Raw genomic sequence first — 20,447 nt, forward strand, 5'->3', positions numbered from 1 at the left:
TGAAATTTTTGGTCCGACTCTTAAATTCTTGTTTTTTTCGCTTTTCCCTTATAATGCTTGAAATTTTCTTTGAACAATTAAAAGAAAAGTTGAATAAGGACAGATACAGATTAATATAACTTTATATAAGTGAATTCTCTATTCCTTTCCCCCTCCCTACTTTTGAAGTTCTTGTAGATTTATTACCATTCGAAATATTTGACAAACTTGGCTCTCTCACTCTGCATTAAATAGCTATCGGTCAAATTTACCAGGTTCGGATATATTGCAGTCTTGTGGGACCAAGACCGACCAATAATTTGATATCGTCAGAAATGCCTGTCGAGAATTTAATATGAGTAGGAGGGAATCACCGCGCATCGCGCAGTGTTAATTTCATGTTGCCCAAATAATACCCAAATTCATAAGTGGAGATATCATGATTTGGATGCATTGCATTTAAGTTATTTCGTTATAAAATGATTAAACTTTTAAATAAGCGAAAGCGTGAGCAAATAAATGGGTAACTTTTCTCGATTTCCAATTGCTATGCATGTTTAGCTAATCCTTATCCCTTCTCACCATTTCAAATTTACGTGATCCTTATCCGTTATTCTTATGAACTAATATGGAACACAGAAAATTGAAATCACATCTACAAAACCATTCAGCCTTTTTTTTTCTTCCAAGGAGACAGTAGCATCGAACTTCTTAATTGCCTTTGATGTGCATATAGCAACTCTTAGATGACGACTGACTCAATGTGAAACCTAAAATGTTAGGGTGTGTTTGGATTGCATTTTCCGTCATTTTTCATGGAAAAAATACTGTAGCGATTTGATATATGTGAAGGAAAAATGTGATAGGAAAATGTGATCACGGAATATGACAATATTTTCCGACGGAAACAAGCAATCCAAAAGGAGACACATCAGCACCACATCCACCATCCTCAGAAAACCCATTCGTGCTTTTACTATATAGGTAGATAATAAATGAGGATTCTTGAAAAGGGAAAAAAAACACACTAATTAGTAATTATTATGCTTAGCCTTGCATTTGAAATCTACAATGATAAAAAAACTAATTTTTGGCGTGATGATTAGCTGGTTTGTATACTTGCAAATTAATTATGGCTAACAGAAACCTAATTTCTCTCCAATGAATTATACATTTGGAATTTGTAGGAAATTGAAATATCTAAATGTCGAATGGTGTACATCTACGCCAAAATGAAACAAAAATATCGCTGCCACTAAAATCAATTTTTTTTCAACAATCGAAATTACTGAAAATAACACAACAAAGTTAGATTAACACTCAGAGGTCATCGAAATCCTGGTGCAAAGCACAATCTGAGGTGGAGCCTACAAACCAACACTATCTAGCCAATTAGTCACTAAAATCAATTGAATGGTTGTAGTTTGGCCCTACATTTGGAAAACCCCAAAAAGGGAAAAAAAAATGAAAGCCAGGTGTGTTACTATGTGATAAAAGTTCCTCTCTATCCAAATAATAGACAGGTATGGTTTTTCTTTCTTGTATTTGGACTTGGACATAGTTGTGGTTATTCAACTCTATTAAAAGCCAGGTGTAATGTAATCAGGACAAAGGTTGGTTGTTTCAAGGCTGGAACAGAGGTGAGCAGGAAAAAAGTGATTTCATTTGATTTGATACGATAGATATTATGGTCCCGCAGCCATTCTGGCCAACCACGAGTTCTGACGGACAAAGCCCATCATCCAACCAGCAAAAGATAAGGCATCCAGCTTGTCAGCGATAAGGCCATTACTGATTAGCCCTGGCCCCTGGCGATGCAAATACAAATACAACTCCTGCATTTCCAGATGGATTTCACTTTCGCGAGATGCCAACGGCTGAAAAAGGACTAGTGAAGCTATTCGGTCCAATTTGCATTTAAGAGGAGAAAAAGAAGGTGAAAATTTCGACAAATGCTTTGGGATGATAAATGAAGAACAAGATAAGAAGCCCCTCAAGGCTGAAGGCTATGGACTACAGATCTTTTTCCACTTAATATTTGACTCGTTCCATGCATGGATGATGCACCTCTGGAAATTTTCTAAACAAAGAAAAGAAAGAAACCAGTAGAGAAGTTACCTTCTTTGCAGTCTCTAATGGACGAGCCCATTAATTGTTCCAATTATGTTCTTCAAACATTGCCCTACTCCCTTAGAATTGAGATTGGTCTGTCACAGCTTATCAGGGGTCGTTAGCATAATGTAGCCATTTGTATGCCATTTGGATATGTACTACACAATCAGCATGAGGCGCAAAGCAAAATATGTCTGTACTGTCAAATCTGTACTACATAAATTTTATTAGGTAGTAGTACACCACTTTCTTTCCCCCCTCCAATAAAAAAACTTATTTTAATTTTTTTTTTAAAATTTTCAGTCACGTAAAGTGAAGAGGTTTTAAGTTTTAACCAAGCTCTAACGGATTTTATTAGCACATTTAGATTGCTATTTTTAGATTTTTTTTTAAAAATAAACTATAATAATTTGATACATAAAAGATAAAAAAAAATGATGGAGAAATGTACTTGCGGAAACATAAGAACTTTTTTTAAAAAGAAATTGTAATCCAAACAATGGAGCATCTGTATCACGGGCGGGTTACGTGCAATGGAGGACATACTCTACATTTTATCCGTGGCCCAGTCCCATCTCATTGGGTCCTTCATGTTTTTGGGGTGGGGAGAAAAACGCAGAACGTAGTTTATTTGCGACACTTATTGTCTAGCTTCATGAAGGAAAAATTCAAATCAAATAATCAGTATTTAAATATGTTTGTGTTGAGGTGAAATTTTGAAGGAACATTACCGCCCCAACCAAAAATTTGTTTATTCGGAGATAAATAAAATTTGCTCTTCTCTTGACATCTAAGGAAAATCAAACGAAAAATCATTTACCAGCAGTGATACAAGAAATATGACATTTATTTATCTATTTATTTATTTAATAGAGAAATATGAAATTATTCATCAAACATTTGCAAATCCATGAAGAGTGGGGACGGTCCAGAGAAGGCTGGCAAGACACATTTTCGATTATTTAAAATAGGTTGGGCATTTTCTTTTTGCATATCAGCCCTTCTGTGAAGTAGGCTTTCTCTGAAATCGGCCCAAACATTTTTGTTCTAAGTTATACCTTGGGCCTGTTGGTTTACCGGGCCAACACCAAATTCAAGATAAGCATTGCGGAATACCGAACAAGATATTTGGTGGGATTGAATCCCTTAAATTGTTTGAGTTGAGCTGTTGTATATATATTGTTCTCGTGTATATATATTGTTAACATACTTTTTTTTAGGTTGGCACGCACCAACGCTTCACTCTAATGGCTGGAAATGTCCGTAAACCCTATCATTTGTGGTTTCTGATCATTGATACGTGGAATTAATGTTGAGAATTGAAAAATGCAATAATGACATGATCGCGTCCAATGATCAAGTACCAATTCCTCGTCCAGAATGGCCTTATTGCATATGAAATGGGGCAACATTCCAGTCTCACAAATTAATCTTGAGTACAATAAATATGCTGTGCTCCAAGAGATGGATCTTCTTCTGTGGTGTAACCGGGCAATGACCGACCAACCAATAGGCTACGTATATATCTAATAGCGTTGTTGGAGTGGTTAGATTCACATTTAAGCTTTCACATGCGATGTTTTCCTCCAAACATTAACTAATCCAGCTACCTGTCTCTCGGTTTCACATTTAATGTCACAATTTATTGTTCGTAAATATTTTTCTTTATTGTGAATGTAGGCAATGTCACGGTCTTACCTCTGGACAACACACACACACACAGCCCCATGACCTTTTACTAATTGATATTTAGGACCACAATTCAATGTTGTCATGATTTTTGTTGTCAATTTTTCCTTTTTTTTTTTTTTTGTTGTGAAAGAATCCAATGAGGAAAATTATAGTGGATCTCATGAATAGGCAAGGAGTTGTATCCATCTCAGTGCTGCAGCAGTTTTCTGGATCCACTAAGATGATTTGCATGAAGTTTATGTGGAGGATTTCCTTATAAATGATGTTACATTTTATTATACTGCTACTAGTACTAGCTAGAGATTATTACTATTTACTTCATACGTGTAAAATTTCTACATTATTGTCAGGACAGGAGTGGACGTAGTCTATAAAAGTGTGTGTGTGTGTGTGTGTTTTTTTTTTCTTTTGGTTTTTCTTTTTTTCCAATTCAATCAGAAGATAATTATCTCGTACTGGTTCATTTGATTTGATTGATCAGAACTTAGACGTGCCGGTGAATAAACAAGTACAGATTAGATGGCCAGTAGACTTTAGATGTTTCTATATATATGTTAAATTGCTGGGGTGGGGGTATGAATGATATTTTTGCTGGTAAGAAAAAAAAATGACAATCGATAATACAGAAGCAGGTGATGTAGAATAAGGCTTAATATTGCAGACAAAGAGGGGAGTTAGCAAGTTCAAATTTTCTTGAGCAAAGATTTGGTTTTGAAAATTCGAATAGATCACTAACTGTAATTTGGAGTTTAGCTTTTTGTTGTTGTGGCAACCTGAACTGTGTACTTGAAAAAGGTCAACTTTAAGTAAAAAGGTCTTTTGAAAACATGAATTAAGCGAAAGAATTAAAATAAAAGACAACATGATTGGAAATTTTTTTTTTTTTTTTTTTGTGGAAAGAATTGATTTGTTAGTGAGTTGGTATCACATACTAATAGTCTTTCATGCTTCATCCAAAAAAAAAAAAAAAAAGGTCTTTCAAGAGCAATTTTATATAATTACTTGTATGATCAATTCTTATTTATAAAATATGTAAACTTTACTAATATTACCTATGGAGGAGCAACATGATGATCTACTTCTCAGATAATTGATGTATTTATAACTTATCTTGAAGATATTTTAATATTGATTTTTTTTTTTACGAGTGCCCATCAGACGCTTGTTAATACGCTAATTCTAAATCTAATTTATTATGTAAAATATATACGATCACAATTATTATTATTGAGTTTTTGCTCTATATTTAAACACTTTCTTGATTTAATTATACTTTTTTCACAAAAATTAATACCTGAAATATCTGTTAACGAGTACCCGCACATTAGCCAAACTGATTGATAGAGCAGTAGTATTTGCAATGTGGAAAAATCATCAATGTGTACAATCAAACTTCTAGCTGTCTTATCGAGATGTATATAGTAAGGTATGCCCTTGATGGGGGGGAAACAAAGAAAATGTTCCAACTTGCAAATTCAGCAATAGGGCCTTTTGATATGGATGGGAATGGGAGATCTTCCTATCTCCTTGATTACCGTCCTACTTCATTGAATGCTCAAAATCAGCTAATTTCTTGTATTCATATTCGTACATACATGTATTAAATGTATTCACAAGAGTTCATTGATTCAGAATTGATTGTCTGTCTACTCATCATCACTGCATAAACAATCTATTGGAGTTTTGGAGTTTCTGAATACTTATATATATTCTATCACCATGCACCTCCACAATCCCCGGCATAACACAGATAATATATGCATTATTCTTGGAAGATGAAGAAGATGAAGATGGAGATGAAGATGAAGGGTCGTACTGCAAAAAAGTTGCAAGCAAATCTATCAAACTAATAACTAAGGAGAAGAGACATGAATTTGCTTTTGGTAAACTGATTGTTCAAAGCTGAAACCGGCCTTTTAATACAGCCACGACTTTTTGTTTGGAGGTCTTCCAAGGCTGACAATAATGATATTTATTGATGCACTAAACCAATATATTAATGCATTCGCACTGTTATCCATAGGGCCTCAGTGTCTCTGTCTCTGTCTCTTATTGAAGCAAGAAAAAGGTTCGAAAAGAACATAAATTTATGATAGCATTACCTTCAAAATTACTCTCTTGGCCTCTTCCTCCTTTCAAGATCTCCTCAGTCCTCACCTACAAAAAATGATTCTTTATTAGTACTCCAAATTTCGAGTCTACTTAAATTAAATTGGTAACATTCTAATTTCTTATCTAAAAAGGGAAGGGAAAAAAAAAATTTAAGTGAGTGAGCTTTCTCATCCTCTAAAATTGTAGACACGTGCAAAATCTAAACTATGCTACGTATCTCGATCGATATTAATCTATAAGTGAGTTTACCTAGATCTTGCTCAGCATTAATTTGCACGTCTTTAATTGAACTTATAGATCAAACTACCCAAATATTTAATTGATTTTAACCCCTAAATACATAAACGAAAATCATTGATGATCAAAGTTTTGCTATGTCTACCGTCTTATAATTGATATATGTTAATTATAAAATTACAGTGAAGAAATTTTGATTCATCAAGTTTTGTGTACACAAAAAGATTAATGCATTATAAAAAAATATTATTATTTAAAAAAAAAGTCCAATTAATCTTTTGGTTTTATAATTTGAGAATGGAGGATGAATATCAAGGCATGCAAAAAAAAAAAAAAATTATGTGATTCACGGTACCCCACAAACGCACCAACGACTTTATTTCAAACTTCAAACTTCAAACGTCTCTCTCCTCTCTCTTTCTTTCTGACTGCATGTCTATGCACTGCAGCCTTTCTTCCTTGGTTATCAACTTTTACCGCCTGAGCTGAGCTCTCTCTTGTATCAAGAACAATTGTCCCATGTATCTATAAATGCCACTCAATGCCCTCAAGCTAAGGCCTTTTCTCTTCACTTTTTATGTGGGATTGTGGGGAGACTTCTGAATCTTTGTCTGCTCTTTCTACTTTTTTTTTTTTTTTTATTTCTTTAGGTGCATAAAAGCAGTAAAAGGTATCAAAATTTTGATGAACATTCTTGCCTTTATCACTTCCTTCATCCACAACTAGAAGAGCAACGTATTCACGGTATCGTTCTGATTTATGTCCTTTGTAGTTGGTTCTTGATGCCGCATGTTTGTTGATGTTTATGACCAGGTTCATTGGGGTTTATTTTGTTTCTTTTAATTGCTGAAGAAAGGGGTAATATTGAAGTTTGAGAACATTACATTTCAGATTCTGGATGCCTGTTGTGATTTCTTGGATGCCCTTTCTGGGATCTGATTATCCAGCTTAACTTCTCTGGTGTTGTTTGACGAGGTCTAGCATGTTCAATGCATGACTTTATGGATTAAATCTTTACAAAATCTAACATGTTTAGTGTCTCCTGTAATCTTCAGATCTTGCTATTCTGATCAATGATTATGCTTTTCAATCTGTTTGAGAAGTGTTAATTTATTGTCTTTGCGCTCAATAGTAGTAGTAGTTGTTGTTGTTGAATTTTTTTTTTTTTTTGGGGTTCCCTTCAACTAGTGGTTTTGTACCTGGTAGTTTGCTATTCTCCATGTGCTTCTTTTACCATTTTTGTGAATTTGTTGTACAAGCTCGTCACATGCCAGAGCTCAGAGATGATCTATAAAATTCATACTTCTACATAATAAAAAATCTTTAATTTTGGCATGAAGACAACATAGACCAGCTTATGCACCACTTTTGATCACATAGATATGCGCATGTTGAAAGTAAACTGGAAATTGAGTAATTTTTATCTGTTGAAAGACACTCTTCTTCTCGGAATCATCAAGCTTATTATGTTGCGTGTCTTCTTTGAATTGATTCTTACCCTCTTTAATTTCGTTTGGTACAATTGGCTTCATACTTTTGGAGAATGTGGGAGGACTAGATCAGCTTGACCAAAGATGAGTTGATGCATTTGTATACTTTGGGAATGTTTTCTCCTTAAAATTGCAGATTGAATACTATAGTCATCAACTTAATCTGAGAAAGCTCCAAAAATATTCTGCTTAAGGCCCTGTAGTCACGGATCACTTCTCCATAATGTCAAACTATTCTTGAACAGAGATGCATCAGAAATCTTGCTGTGTTGATAGAGTTTCTATTTTGAATTCCTTCCCTTCTCTCTATCTCTCTCCCTCTCCCTCTCTCTTTATCCCCCCCCCCCAAACCACGTACAGTGGGTCTGGATCTCAAGCAAATTTTCATCATTGAGTATCATTGAAGTGGGAAGAATATTAGAGTACTGGTTTCCTGGCATTCATGTTAAATGTCTGTTAATAGTCAATGCATGAGAATTTTCTTGATGCCCATGTCTCCGAGTTACTACTGCTGTTATATGTTACATGACAATTTTACTCCAAAGAGTGCCTCTGTCTCTTAATTGCTGTTTTTCCTACTAAAATCATATCTCTGGAAAGTAGTTTTGATTTTAAAGTTGCAATTACAAAATGCTGCAGTAGTGTCCCTGTGTGTTGCATTTGCTAGCAACTTGTCAAAATAAGCAGATATTGCCTCCCTAACTAGTCCTCACGCTAATTTTATCCTTCCACCTTGTTTCTTCTCTTCACAGACTGTATATTTTCCTCTTTAGTATTTAACCCATTTTTTCAAATATACTGATCTTGTTTCCACATACTGCAGGTTAGAACGTTGTAGAGGTTAGCTACTTTCATCAGTTCTCCAGGAAGACGCGTCACAAGATCGGTGAAATGCCACGATCAAGGTAATTCCTTAAAATAATGCATCTCATTTAGTCATCTCTTTTCATCTCCTTGAGTTTGCTTCTAATGATTTCGATTATGTGAGGCAGCGGACCAGAAATGCCTCAAAGGCGATCTCCTCGTCCATCTCAGCTGAGGACCTCTAGCTCTGATTCTGAGCCCTTGCATCATCGAGCAACAACTGACCGGAGTCCTAAGCTTGGAGGCGATCGGCGATCTCCAAGAGGTACTCAGCCTGATCCACTGAATCAAAAGAAACTCGGAACAAGAATTGCAGACTTGGAATCTCAGCTTGGACAAGCACAGGAAGAGCTAAGGAACCTCAAGGAGCAGTTGGTCTCAGCTGAGGCTGCAAAGAAAGCAGCTCAAGAACAACTTGAGAAAAAAACTAGGAAACCAATTGCTCCTGAGCCAGAAGAGGCTCAAGATAAAAACTCCTCTCAAATGCAAAACCAAGAGTCCAGAAGGGGAAACAGAAGTGCTGCATTTGAAATTTCTGAGGAGAACCAACAGGAAACTGATGTGTTTGAAGTTCCAGTTGAAAAGGTAACTTTGGAGCCTGATGTTGAAGTCAACCAGCAAATCAATGAAGACGATCTCAAACCCGGGACTGAAGTCCTATTGACAGAATTGCCAGCCTTTTTGAAGCCAGAGAAGCCCTCAGTTGATGAATTGGCTCTGAAAAACGATGAAATAAACATGTTGAAGGTCATGTTAGAAGAGAAGGAAAAAGAATTAGGGGTGTATTGCCAAGAAAATGAGAACCTCAAATGTCAGCTGAAGGAAAAATCTTTAGAGATATCAGCAGGTCAGTCAAAGGAAGAGGAAATATCCGCTAGGCTGAATGAAGTTACTAAGGAGCTAGAAGCAAGTAAGAACAATTCTATTCGGATAAGTGAGAAGCTGGAAGCTGTTGAAAAAGCTAAAGAAGAGTTAGAAGCCGAAATGAAGAAGCTTCGAGTACAAACAGAACAATGGAGGAAAGCAGCTGATGCTGCAGCAGCGGTACTATCTGGGGGTGTAGAAATGAATGGTAGAAGGATATCAGATAGGTGTGGATCAATGGATAAGCACTTTGGCAGTGTCTTTGAAGCACAGGGTGGTGGATATCATGGTTACCTGGGTTCTCCAGGCATGGTTGATGACACTGATGATGTTTTCGGAGGTGGAAAACGAAAAGGTTCTGGAATGAGGATGTTTGACCTGTGGAAAAAGAAGGGCCAGAAATGAGGTTTGCAGGGTTATTTGATAACGCTCATCCATCGTTAAATTGTATTGACCTGCAAAATGGTATGCTTACCATTTTCAATGTGATTGCTTATGTATAACAATGGCTAGTACATCGATCTTTTGTTATCATCTTCAGCATTATGCTGGAAGTGATCCCAACCCCAACCTCGTACATTTGGCGTTCTATGAAACTTTTACATCTCTCCCATTGATGGACTTGCATTCGGTAATTACCATCGGTCCAAGAAATCGTTAATGCAAATGCTTGTCCAGTGCATTTGATTACCCCGACTCTTGTCAAATGTTTGCTGAGGTTGGTAATCTGATATGCTTGTCCTGTGCATTTGACATGGCATAAGCTGCTTAAGCTCAGAACGCACAAGTATAGAGGTTGGTTGAAAGAGACAAATCCTAGACCATAATTTAGCATTTTAGCAAGATACATGAGCCGACAGAATCTCATAGTTTTTGTATTGTTTATTTCAATCCTCTGAATCCGATATTCTTGACAAGCTTTTTGGCTTGGCCGTTGAATTACACCATTCATGATAAGAAAGTGATCTCATAAGAAGATAAATAAGAAAGCAAATACGCATTGAAAGTGATTGAAGGTTATTTTAAAAACATTTCCCAGTTATCAACGACTTATGCAACATGAAGATTTTACATTAATACATTAATCATCTTCATCACTCTGATACAGTTGGCACAATGATTGCAAGCCAGTGCTTCTAACAGTCTGATTGTGATCTGCCTTTTGGTTGGTCTCTTCCCCTTCGTTTGCTTTGCTGCCATTTGAATCTGCAGCTGGCTTCTTCAGAATAGATACTCTCACTAATGGCGACTTGAAAATGGATTTTCCATTATTTGAAGACCCAGAAACACCAGCTTTATCTGTCAAAATCATGCAATGTAGAAATGAAGTAATAGTGCCCAGAGAAAAACAAATAAAGACGGAGACAAACTTCTGGAGGGAAGCTAAAACAGACAAGAAACTGATACTTGAACAAAGATTCTATCCCCTTCTTTTGTTCTTTACTACTTGACAACTATTAGTCTCTTCTTCAGAAGGGGTAATCCAGGGCTTTTGTAGCCATTACTCGTTACATCACAAAAATCATTTGCTATCTGAAGCAAGAAATAGTTTGTCCAAAGAAAGAAAAGAGTTAAACTTAGATAGAAACGAGCATAATTTATCTCTCTTCATTTATGGTACGTAAAACTTTAGAGAACCAGCAGTAGCAAGATCAAATCCTAAACAGAGCAATCCGGGAAATAGAAAAGAGCAGAGAAGCATCTCATAACATTCTGGAAAGAGACAACAATTAATATCACTGCACTGCTTGTCATCTATTCCAAGATTATAGCTGTGAGAAGTTAACAAATAATCACAAAAACTTGTGATCAAAAGCTGAAATCTCCAGAAAAATCTGCAGATAGATTAACTAACCTTTATCAAGTGCACTGCCATCTGACAATGTATCTGTTGGGTTGCCCAGTCGTTCTTCATCCAGTTTTTTCCTCTGCAATAAAAGAGCTAAAATTAAGCTTAATCTCAAAGACACTGGTTATGGTCAATCTCCAAGTTACAGAGCCAATGACTTGTTCAAACAGAGTATAAACACTAATTAACATCATGAAAAACACACACAAATAATCTTTCATTAAGATAAGCAAGCAGTTAGACAATAACAAGCTTTCAAATCACAGATCAAGGAAACAGCTTTTAAGGATTGCAACTGCTTGATGAAGATAAACTAAGACAACCTGAAATTGAAAACCCTAACTCAATCCAGCAGTCCTCATATCCTAAAACTACAAAATTTCCTATCCTATAATGCAGTGGCCAGAATATAGCAATTGCATCAAACTGATTGAACATGAGGACATGCAAATCCTTGTCTTTATCAATTCTCAGACCTCTTTGGTCCCTCAACATTCAAGTCCTTCCCCTACCCATCACTCTTAGTTCAAGGTTGCATTGAATTCGCCAGTATCACTACTTCTGGTCTGGAGAGGGCCTAAATACAGTTTCTCAACTAACATATACCAGCAGAGAACAGCAAATTTTATTAACACTGTGTAGATAATTGCACCTTTGAAACAGAATTTGATGCTTCTTCACTGGCAGGAACTGTGGAAGCTACATCCTCCTCGTCATCAAAGTCATCATCATTAATCCTTCGCACATAGCTTTCACTTGATCCCTAAAGTCAAATTTTAGTACCTTCAATGAGAATTTAGTTAGAAACATAGAAGATGATTTCACAATTGAATGCCTTACCTTAAATATAGATCTTATGAGAGCTTCATCCTCTTCAAACAGCTTCCTTTCCTATCAGCACAAGAATTGATAATTCAGTGCAAATTTCTTAATTGAAACAATGAAGACCCAATATAGGTGCACACAACATGATCTAGAACTGACTCTATATCCAACTCGCAACTTAATATATCACATCAACCCCATCCTATCTGTCTTTAAACCTTTATTTCAAGTATGTGCATCTGTGTGTCTGTCCGCATGCCGATCCACGTGAGAGAGATGGGAAGAGAGAGGTTTTTGTTCAAAACCATACTTCTAACAAATATAATTGGCAAATATTCTAACCCAACCTCACCAACCCAATTTAAAAGAAGAGAATAACATGATTCAAACATTACAAATTTGCAAAACAGGGGAAGGAGAAAAACTACATTTCTGATGACTTGGGCGTACAAAATCAACAGAAATCAGTGCCCGGGACGAGAAATGTTCAGGGTTTTGTTCCAAGCACATTGATAACAATCTATAGATATCACATATGCAGTATTTATCAAGTTATAAAGTCAAAACATTAAAAAGAAGATTGACTTCCAAGCACATTTAGACATTGATAAAGCTATCCAACTACTGAATCTCAATGCAAACTTCTTGTCATAATGAACTTCTGCCAAATTTGCATCTTGATGCTTGTTAGTCATGTAAATGCCCAAAAAAATAAAATAAACAGCTAAGAAAATGGATTTCCTCTCTTGGATTTCACCCAGTACTGATGTTAGACATGACAAATTATTTGAAGCAGTTTAACAAGTCTAAAAGCGGAGATATCACAAGTTCAACCTTAAACAGATAGCTCCAAATTGACCACAAAAAAAATCCTGTAATAGGTTTCTCATGCAAGGAACCAGTTACCAATATATACATTAGAGTCCTAGCAAATGGCATTGGCATAAGAATCTTACTTTCTCCTCATTTGCACGTTGCAGAACTTCCAGCATTGCATCTACGCTGACACTTGCTTGTCTTGACTGACAAATATAGGGGAAAGGGAGAAAGAGGGAAAGAGAGAGAACATTAGTACCAGGAAGGCTTAGGTATATTTACATTTCGCTCACCTATACAGAAGAATATAGGTATTATGTGAAATATATGTATTAGCATAGGTCAGATAGCAGTAATGAGTAAGAAGAAAAATCACCTTCATGGACTTCACTTCATCCAATGCAGCAAGTATATCCATTTCTCGTTTTGAGTCCAACGTTCTATTCTCCAATGATTTCATAGCATCCCCCATTTCTTCAGAATCTCTTTTCCTCTTCTCACTCTCAACTTGCTCATCCTCTGCACGCCAGGGCTCAAAATTCCGTGTTGCGCCAGATTCGACAACATAATCAGAATTCTTTGGATCTGTTTTGTACGTAATCTCAGCTGAGCACCTTGTGCACTTGAAATAGAATCTGAATATTTGAATTCCCAAGTAGTTCTGGAAAATTGATAAAAAAGAAATAAAAGGATTCACGAGTTATAAATTTTTTTTTTTTTTAAAAAAAAGCAATCTTGTTTGAGCAAAAATGAAACGAAAGCGAGCAGATTCAACAACGCTATCATAACACGTGCTACACCGCTAATAATCTAGACTGGCCATCTTTATACATCCAAATTTCTAATCCAAACATAAAAAACAGGAATTCCAACTCTGAAGTTCTAACTTTCGCAAAATTCAGACTAAACTCCAAAACCTGCATCACAATCCAAATAAGATAAAACAAGAAAAGCTTTTGAACGATAATCAAGAAAATCGCACAGGAAAGCAACTGTAATTGCTTAAGAAATGTTAACGCAGGTGCACAGGTTAATTGAACGATTACCTCTCCGATAACGTCTTCCTTTCTTGAATTGAACTTTGTGCCTTTGTAAATATAGTTGCCGCACGTATTACAGCGAATACTCATAGGAAGCATCATCCGAACTTTCATCTGCTGGTTCTTCGGTTGCCTCCGCCGTGGAATCTTCGCCGGATCGAAATCCGGCGGATAGTACTTGTTCAGAACCTTCCGTTCTCCCATCTTTCTTACTACTCCTTATCCTCCTCCGCTTAGTCAATCACAACTGCAAACCCTAACAATATCCTTTTCTGGAATCAAAAGATTATATAACTTCTTGTGATCGAAACAAGGGCCCTCTTAGTTAATTTGTACCTCCCAGAGTTCAAAACGTTGACATTCAATGATTCCAATAACTAAGAAAACAGTTAATCTCTACTTATTCAGAATCTTCATAGAGAAATCTGCTTCGCCAGAGAAAAGAAAATAATTCCCTCGTTTTCTTCTTTTTCACTTACATCCCCCCCCCCCCCCCCCCCCCCCACTTTTCTCCCTATATTTGGATTGGGAAAATAATTAAACCGGGCAGTGGTGGCGGTGCTCTAATTAGTAAGCTAAAACGACGCCGTTGTTGAGAGGAAGGGTAGTGAGTAAAGAAACCCATGACCAAAAACACATTTCCCCGCCCCTTTTTATCCTATAATTGGGTTGGAAAAATAAATTGACCGGCGGCGGTGCTCTACTTAGTAAGCCAAACGACGCCGTTGTTAGGCGGAAGGATGGCGAGTAGAGAAACCCATAACCAAAAAAGCAAATTCCGTTGCCGGGACTCGAACCCGGGTCTTTCGGGTGAGAGCCGAATATCCTAACCATCTAGACTACAACGGAAGATGCATGTTTGGCTCGAACATAAATAAAAGAGAGAAACATTTGTGTTGTAGCCAATTATTACCCAGGACTAAACATCCTTCATAAATCATAATATTCGAATACAATTTCCAAATTTTGGAGCGTAAACCTTTCTTTTGACGGATCCTCTCATCTTTATAAGAAAAAAAGAAGCTGAGGTGTTCTTGGAAACAAAATGCCATAACATTTCTGATGCGTTTTAGCAGGTCATAGTCATAGATCCCCTTGATTTGCCTTTTCCAGAACTGTGGTATTATTGGACTCAGCAGAAGACTTATCAACCATGTTTGGACTAATTTCACGTAGTCATTCGCGATTGAAGCTAAAAATTCGTGATGAATTACACAGCCCCAAAAACAAAAAAAAAATTGAATGAAAAACACCTAGAGATAGAGAGAACACTTGAATAATTCTAAAGTGCCTCGTATATTTGATTCAATTTAAATGTTCTTCAACAAAGTATACGATACAATATCCTACATAGTTGCTAGCGAAGGATATTGGCAAAAATTCATCATAAACTGCCCCAAAAAAGTGGCATGTTCAAACAGCTTCAGGTCGACCACAGAAACACTGGTTTATCGTGCAAATTTTTCTCCACTCCACCTCATTTAGTGACCTTGTAACTCTGAGAAACCATAAAAGTCAAGCTTTAATTAATGAGGATATGGTGCTTAATATAAATCCTGCATTTATTTGAATTTCCAGGATCATTACCTTCACCCTTCTCAGTAGCTCTCTAGCGTTTGCGTCATTCTTAAAATGGTCACGAACGGGCTGCAAAGGTCATGCAATTAGAACAAGAGCAAATTAAAAATGAGAATAAAAACTTATAGGAGGAGAAAATCATGCTAAGTACTCTCATTCATTAGAATCTGGTTTACAAGTGTCACTACTTAAAAACAAGCTATATAGGAGTAGTTCCTTGGAATGGTGTAACATGATTAACCAGTTTGGAAGATGAAATTCTCACCTAATGAGCAAATTAAGTCAAGACGAACCAACAATATTCCCTTGCTTAATTTAATAAAAACAAGCCACCTTTGTGAAGGCCATGTCTCTACATTTTCCTATTGTCCTCTGTGTTTTTCTATCCTTGTACCATTTCTGATTTTGAAGTCAGTTTTCTTCAAATTCAAGGAAGTAAAAATTGTTTACCTGGAGTATTTTGTTCAACGATTTAGCTAGCGCAGGTTTGACATCACCTGGGTGCAGTTCACCACTTTCATAATCAACAGCTAATTCTTCAAAAGTCTTGTAGATCCTAGAAAAAAAAAAATTGACATAAAAAGTATTAAGTGATTTTGGAACTATTCTGAAGCCAACGCATCATACAAAGGTACATTTTATCTTAATTGACAGTAAGACTGTCAGAGTCAAAAGAACTTACTTGTCACCACCATTTTGAGGACTGCGCTCAACCTTGAACTCATTGAACCAAGGTAAGATTACATATTTTATGTACTCAAGACAAGGATTCCCTGCTGCAACTTGTGGAGGGCAGTATGCCTTTCTTATCTTGAGATTAACCTCCGCCTGTGATAATCAATATTAGCTATAATAAAGTAAAAGAAAAGGCAGTAACCAATACCAAAAGTAAAAAGAAGATCAAGCACCTGACTCCATTCAATACCAAAAACACTATTACTAGCCCCACAGCATCATACCTCTTCATCCTCCATGTATATAGAAGAAGATGGGTCACTCTTTGACATCTTCTCCTGCCCCTGCTGTAGGCCAGGCAGCATGTCTACAATGTAAAAATTAGGCAAAAGCTAAGTTTAGTAGCATTAAAAATCAATAAAAAAAGGAAGGTTTTAACCGTAAAGAACAGATTGAAAGCCTACGATGGGACAAAATGATAGGTTTATTTTTCCTCTTAATATCATCACAGTACTCCCTTGCGAGAACATTCACTTTGCGCTGATCCATTCCCAATTGACAGATGTCAGCCTGTAAAATTGAATCATCAAGCGTCACTAGATCATTTTTTTATAGTCCACAATAACCAATCATTTTCAACATGCCTCAGAGTGAGTATTAGAATGATACAGATGCACATGGGCAGAGGACCATAATTCATTTGAAAATGAGAAAGGTTTCATGATGCTGAAAAGCTACATAATTTGCATATAAGAAATCCTCAATTTTCTATCATAATCATTTTGATCTAATCAATTTTCTATAATGAAAGCTTTTTCCCACCTTTCAGCAACACTTTTTTTTTTAAGGTTTTCAACAACACAATTGTTTGCTTAGCACATGCTTAGTTCAGTTATATGATCTAAGCAGATAACACTGTAGGAGATGAAACTAACTATCGAACCATCTTTCCGGTGGTATTAAGGAAGGGGGTAGCTCAGCAGTAACTTTCATCACTAACCACTAGAACCCTTGAGATACCCAGAGGGAAACTGATTGCAAAACCAAGGAAAACTATATCTGCAACAACTCCACAAACACATTATATTTATGTTCTAAGTCTGTTCGCTTAGGAACAATGCAGTGCCTAGCTAATGTAAAAGAAATAATGGTACGCCACAATCACAAAGACATGGAGGGACATGAGGTAAAACCTAATCAGATTGCCAACATGCAACAGAGTCGTACATTCTTAGTATGGTCAAACTTTAATAAAATTAGTATGCCTTAGATACGTAGCCACTATAAAATCTAAGCACATCCACATCTTCAGCTATTAGCATAACGAAGCATGACTAGAAGCCACTATATTGGTGCAAAAAGTGAATGTACTACTGCTGAACTTTTGAAGTCAACAGTAAAAATCCAAATAAATTTGGAAGCCAATCCTACATATAGCTATTTCCATCACGTCTCTTGTAAAGCAAGTCACCTTGAGGAAGAATATGTCTGCGCACTGCATGCAAGGGTAAAAAATTTGAGCAGCAGTCAATTCATCTTGCTCATTACGACCCATAATCTGGCAGCACCTAATAAATTGAAACAAAAACGAAAACCAAATACTGGATATTATACCAGTATCCATAGAGCAGTAACTCAGTGAACCAGATAAACGAGCAACTTTATAGACCTGCTACCTGACTATCCTGGGAAGCTTGTTCCTCCGTGCTATGTCCATTACCAAGGGCCAATACTCATTGGCTCTGGAATTTATTTCATCAGAGGACCACAAAAACTCTACCTGACCGCCTTCCAAATTCATCCCCACAGCTTTCCAAATCTCAATTAAGTATTCCCCAACAACTTTGATTTTTTTCAAATCACCACCCATTTTGTTGTTTAACTGGGCAAACCAGTCTGCTATCCAAATTTTGACCTTGCAACCAGCAGAAGTCAGTTTGTTCACATTGATTGCCTTCATGACTCCCTGTTTAGCAATAAATTGAGAACAATCACCCACTTGTTATTAAGACATAATAAAGGCATCCAGACATGATAATTAACAAAACTTGGTTTTCTAATTCTTCATCTAATCTGGGAAGACCATGGATGTGAGCTGTGATGTTTTAAAACTCTTCGAAGATACTTATGAGGAATCCAAAATTATTAGGCATGATTTACTCCGACCCACTTATTTTAGCCAAAAAACACAAAGGCATGGAAGGAGAAAAGGAAAACCATACATAAAGTGCCAAAATAGTTTAACACAAACTAGAAGAACATAAAAGCAGACTGTAGTCCCTCAATTAGGAAGAAGATAACCTGTGAGAAACTTCACCTACATCCGGAACGCTTTACAAAAAATACATTTCTCACATATAGTACTTGACTCAACTGCAAGTAAATTCTCAGAGCTAGAGGTCAGTTACCAGGTTTGAAAAAACCTAAGTACACATAAAGCTATCTGTACCATAATACATTCATTCTACATTTGTAACCAGAACAAAAGAGCAACCAACTTGACAATCTAGCTGAGATTAAGAATGGCATGCTATAGACAAACTACATTAAGGTCATCAAATACTAATTAAATTGTCAAACAGATGATAAAATAACATTTTTTCTCCTTCTTTAATTTTTTAGCAAGTAAAGTAACAGATGTAACTAGTATCCAAATTCCACACCTGAGCGATGTGCATTCTGCCAGATGGCTCAAAACCATCATAGCAAACAGGCTGGGGCTTCTTCTCCAAAAGGTTCAACAGTTCATCCTCTTGAATACACTCTTCCCCCACACTCCTGACAATCCTGAACCTCTCCTCTAAGCTCATCCTGTACGCAACATTTTTTGGCAATAAGGATTGATAACTGAATTTGCAGAAGTCAAAAAATACTTGAAAAAGAATTCAAAACCAGCTCATCAATCAAGACAAGTCGAATTACCAAAGCAGCACCGCACATTTTCTGGGTTTTGTATGTGCTTGCACATGTGTATCTACAAAACCAACTTCCTGATAACCAATCGAATTCATCTCACATGGAAATCCATCACTTTAATATCACATAAGTCATCCCAAAAAAAATGTTGAACTTGAAAACACAGAAACACATATGTATCATCTATCAACTCAGGAAAAAGCAAAAAAAAAAAAAAAAAAAAGAGCATATACTCAGAGCAGCAAAGAGCAGCTTCCTCCACCCATACCAAATTACCAATTTACACTTTACCTTGAGTACATGCAAAAGCTTCTAGAAAAACAGAAAGAGCAGATAGTTGCAACAACTCGTAAGAACGTCCGATAGAAACTACATTCGAATTCATTTACAAACAATTAATCCACATTCACATGTCTTAGGAAAAAGCTAAATGAAAAAACAAAATCATACTTGTAAAACGATTAGAATGAGAGAGGACTTACTGTGAGGAGGAGGTTTGGGGAGGGGGCGGAGCGGAAACCGAGAGAGACGCCACGGATTCCGACGGAGGAATGGCAGTTTCGTCCATTCCGATTCGATTGGATCAGCTAGGGCTTTGACAAACTTTCTGTAAAATCTTCAGCTGCAAACTATTGGTTGGCTGCAGGGAGGAAATTAGGGTTTTCAGAGGACGAATGTGGAAATAGAACAGAAGTCGATGGCTTTTTTGGAGAAGAAGACTCGTGGACTCATCCCCGCTTTTCTTTTTGGACTTTATCTTTGGATCTAGCTTCTGGGCCTATGGACAACTACTTATGAAGTAGCGAGAATTTTTTCATGGGCTTACATCTTTTAAATTTTAATACATCTTCTTCTTTTGTAGGCAGAGGCGGTTGCTAATATATGAGAAAATTAAGGAAAGGTAGATAAAAACAAATTGACAAAATAAAAGTGTCTTTAATTCTTAACTTTAAGTAGAGTTAAGTTTGTACTTAGGAAATACAACTACACATAATTTTAATCCAAAAAAAAAAAAACTATGCATTCTGTTTTGTAAAGACTGCTATTTTTATCAAGGCAAATTTTAGTGAAGTACCATATTACATTTTTATTTCGAAAAAATGTTAATGACACTTCTTTTGACTTTTTTTTTTCCTTGTACGACAGGAAAAATATACCCTTTACTCTTTATTTTAATTATAATTGCTTAAAAAGGAATAGTTGCAAATTCAATGAAGGATATAGAATTTCTTACCAAATTCACATGATCAAAAGGTCAAAAAGAGTGCATGATTTCAACGTACATAAATCAGGATTTTGAACTGCATTCCTTAGTATTGTTCTTTCATTTCAGTAGGAGTAGTATTCTTTCGATTTCTTATAATTTTTTTCCATGGAAACATGTACTTAGCACTTTTG

At 36.3% G+C, this 20,447-nt stretch overlaps 3 protein-coding genes and 1 non-coding gene across 5 annotated transcripts; 1 reads left to right on the top strand and 3 right to left on the bottom strand.

Annotated features, from left to right (window-relative positions):
- The first annotated feature begins 6,543 nt into the window (after window positions 1–6,543).
- Window positions 6,544–9,963, top strand: LOC113690964 (interactor of constitutive active ROPs 4-like). Its single transcript, XM_027209121.2, has 3 exons — window positions 6,544–6,876; window positions 8,446–8,527; window positions 8,615–9,963. Exons 2-3 carry the CDS (start codon window positions 8,514–8,516, stop codon window positions 9,753–9,755), a joined length of 1,155 nt encoding a protein of 384 aa, XP_027064922.2. The 5' UTR covers window positions 6,544–6,876; window positions 8,446–8,513; the 3' UTR covers window positions 9,756–9,963.
- A 365-nt stretch (window positions 9,964–10,328) lies between these two features.
- Window positions 10,329–14,387, bottom strand: LOC140007817 (uncharacterized). The gene is made up of 7 exons (XM_072051188.1): window positions 13,887–14,387; window positions 13,217–13,501; window positions 12,981–13,046; window positions 12,040–12,090; window positions 11,852–11,962; window positions 11,206–11,278; window positions 10,329–10,649 (listed from the first exon to the last, which is right to left on the bottom strand). The coding sequence occupies exons 1-7, from the start codon at window positions 14,082–14,084 to the stop codon at window positions 10,432–10,434; spliced, it is 1,002 nt and encodes a 333-aa protein (XP_071907289.1). The 5' UTR covers window positions 14,085–14,387; the 3' UTR covers window positions 10,329–10,431.
- Window positions 14,388–14,656: 269 nt separating this feature from the next.
- Window positions 14,657–14,729, bottom strand: TRNAE-CUC (transfer RNA glutamic acid (anticodon CUC)). Its single transcript has one exon. It is a non-coding gene; the product is annotated as a tRNA-Glu (tRNA).
- Window positions 14,730–15,140: 411 nt separating this feature from the next.
- Window positions 15,141–19,777, bottom strand: LOC113690766 (tyrosine--tRNA ligase 1, cytoplasmic). 2 transcript variants are annotated; one of them, XM_027208815.2, is made up of 11 exons: window positions 19,532–19,777; window positions 19,056–19,123; window positions 18,797–18,944; window positions 17,810–18,099; window positions 17,605–17,701; window positions 16,598–16,703; window positions 16,418–16,500; window positions 16,141–16,286; window positions 15,909–16,014; window positions 15,468–15,527; window positions 15,141–15,378 (listed from the first exon to the last, which is right to left on the bottom strand). In XM_027208815.2, exons 3-11 carry the CDS (start codon window positions 18,941–18,943, stop codon window positions 15,358–15,360), a joined length of 1,056 nt encoding a protein of 351 aa, XP_027064616.2. In that variant the 5' UTR covers window position 18,944; window positions 19,056–19,123; window positions 19,532–19,777; the 3' UTR covers window positions 15,141–15,357. The 2 variants fall into 2 exon arrangements, with proteins under 2 accessions (XP_027064616.2, XP_027064615.2); XM_027208814.2 differs by lacking the exon at window positions 19,056–19,123 and having other exon boundaries at window positions 19,532–19,775.
- Between the last annotated feature and the right edge of the window lie 670 nt (window positions 19,778–20,447).

The sequence above is a fragment of the Coffea arabica genome, chromosome 5c (assembly GCF_036785885.1).
Source record: "Coffea arabica cultivar ET-39 chromosome 5c, Coffea Arabica ET-39 HiFi, whole genome shotgun sequence".
Lineage (NCBI taxonomy): Eukaryota > Viridiplantae > Streptophyta > Magnoliopsida > Gentianales > Rubiaceae > Coffea > Coffea arabica.

Coding starts and splice junctions, on each gene's coding strand:
- LOC140007817 (XM_072051188.1), bottom strand. CDS start 14,084: ATGGGAGAACGGAAGGTTCTGAACAAGTACTATCCGCCGGATTTCGAT. Junction 13,047..13,216: donor ATGAAGTGAAGTCCATGAAG/GTGATTTTTCTT, acceptor TATATTTGTCAG/TCAAGACAAGCAAGTGTCAG. Junction 12,091..12,980: donor AACGTGCAAATGAGGAGAAA/GTAAGATTCTTA, acceptor TTGTGCTGATAG/GAAAGGAAGCTGTTTGAAGA.
- LOC113690766 (XM_027208814.2), bottom strand. CDS start 19,617: ATGGACGAAACTGCCATTCCTCCGTCGGAATCCGTGGCGTCTCTCTCG. Junction 16,704..17,604: donor CAGACATATTCTTCCTCAAG/GTGACTTGCTTT, acceptor TCAATTTTACAG/GCTGACATCTGTCAATTGGG. Junction 15,528..15,908: donor CGTTGAACAAAATACTCCAG/GTAAACAATTTT, acceptor TGACCTTTGCAG/CCCGTTCGTGACCATTTTAA.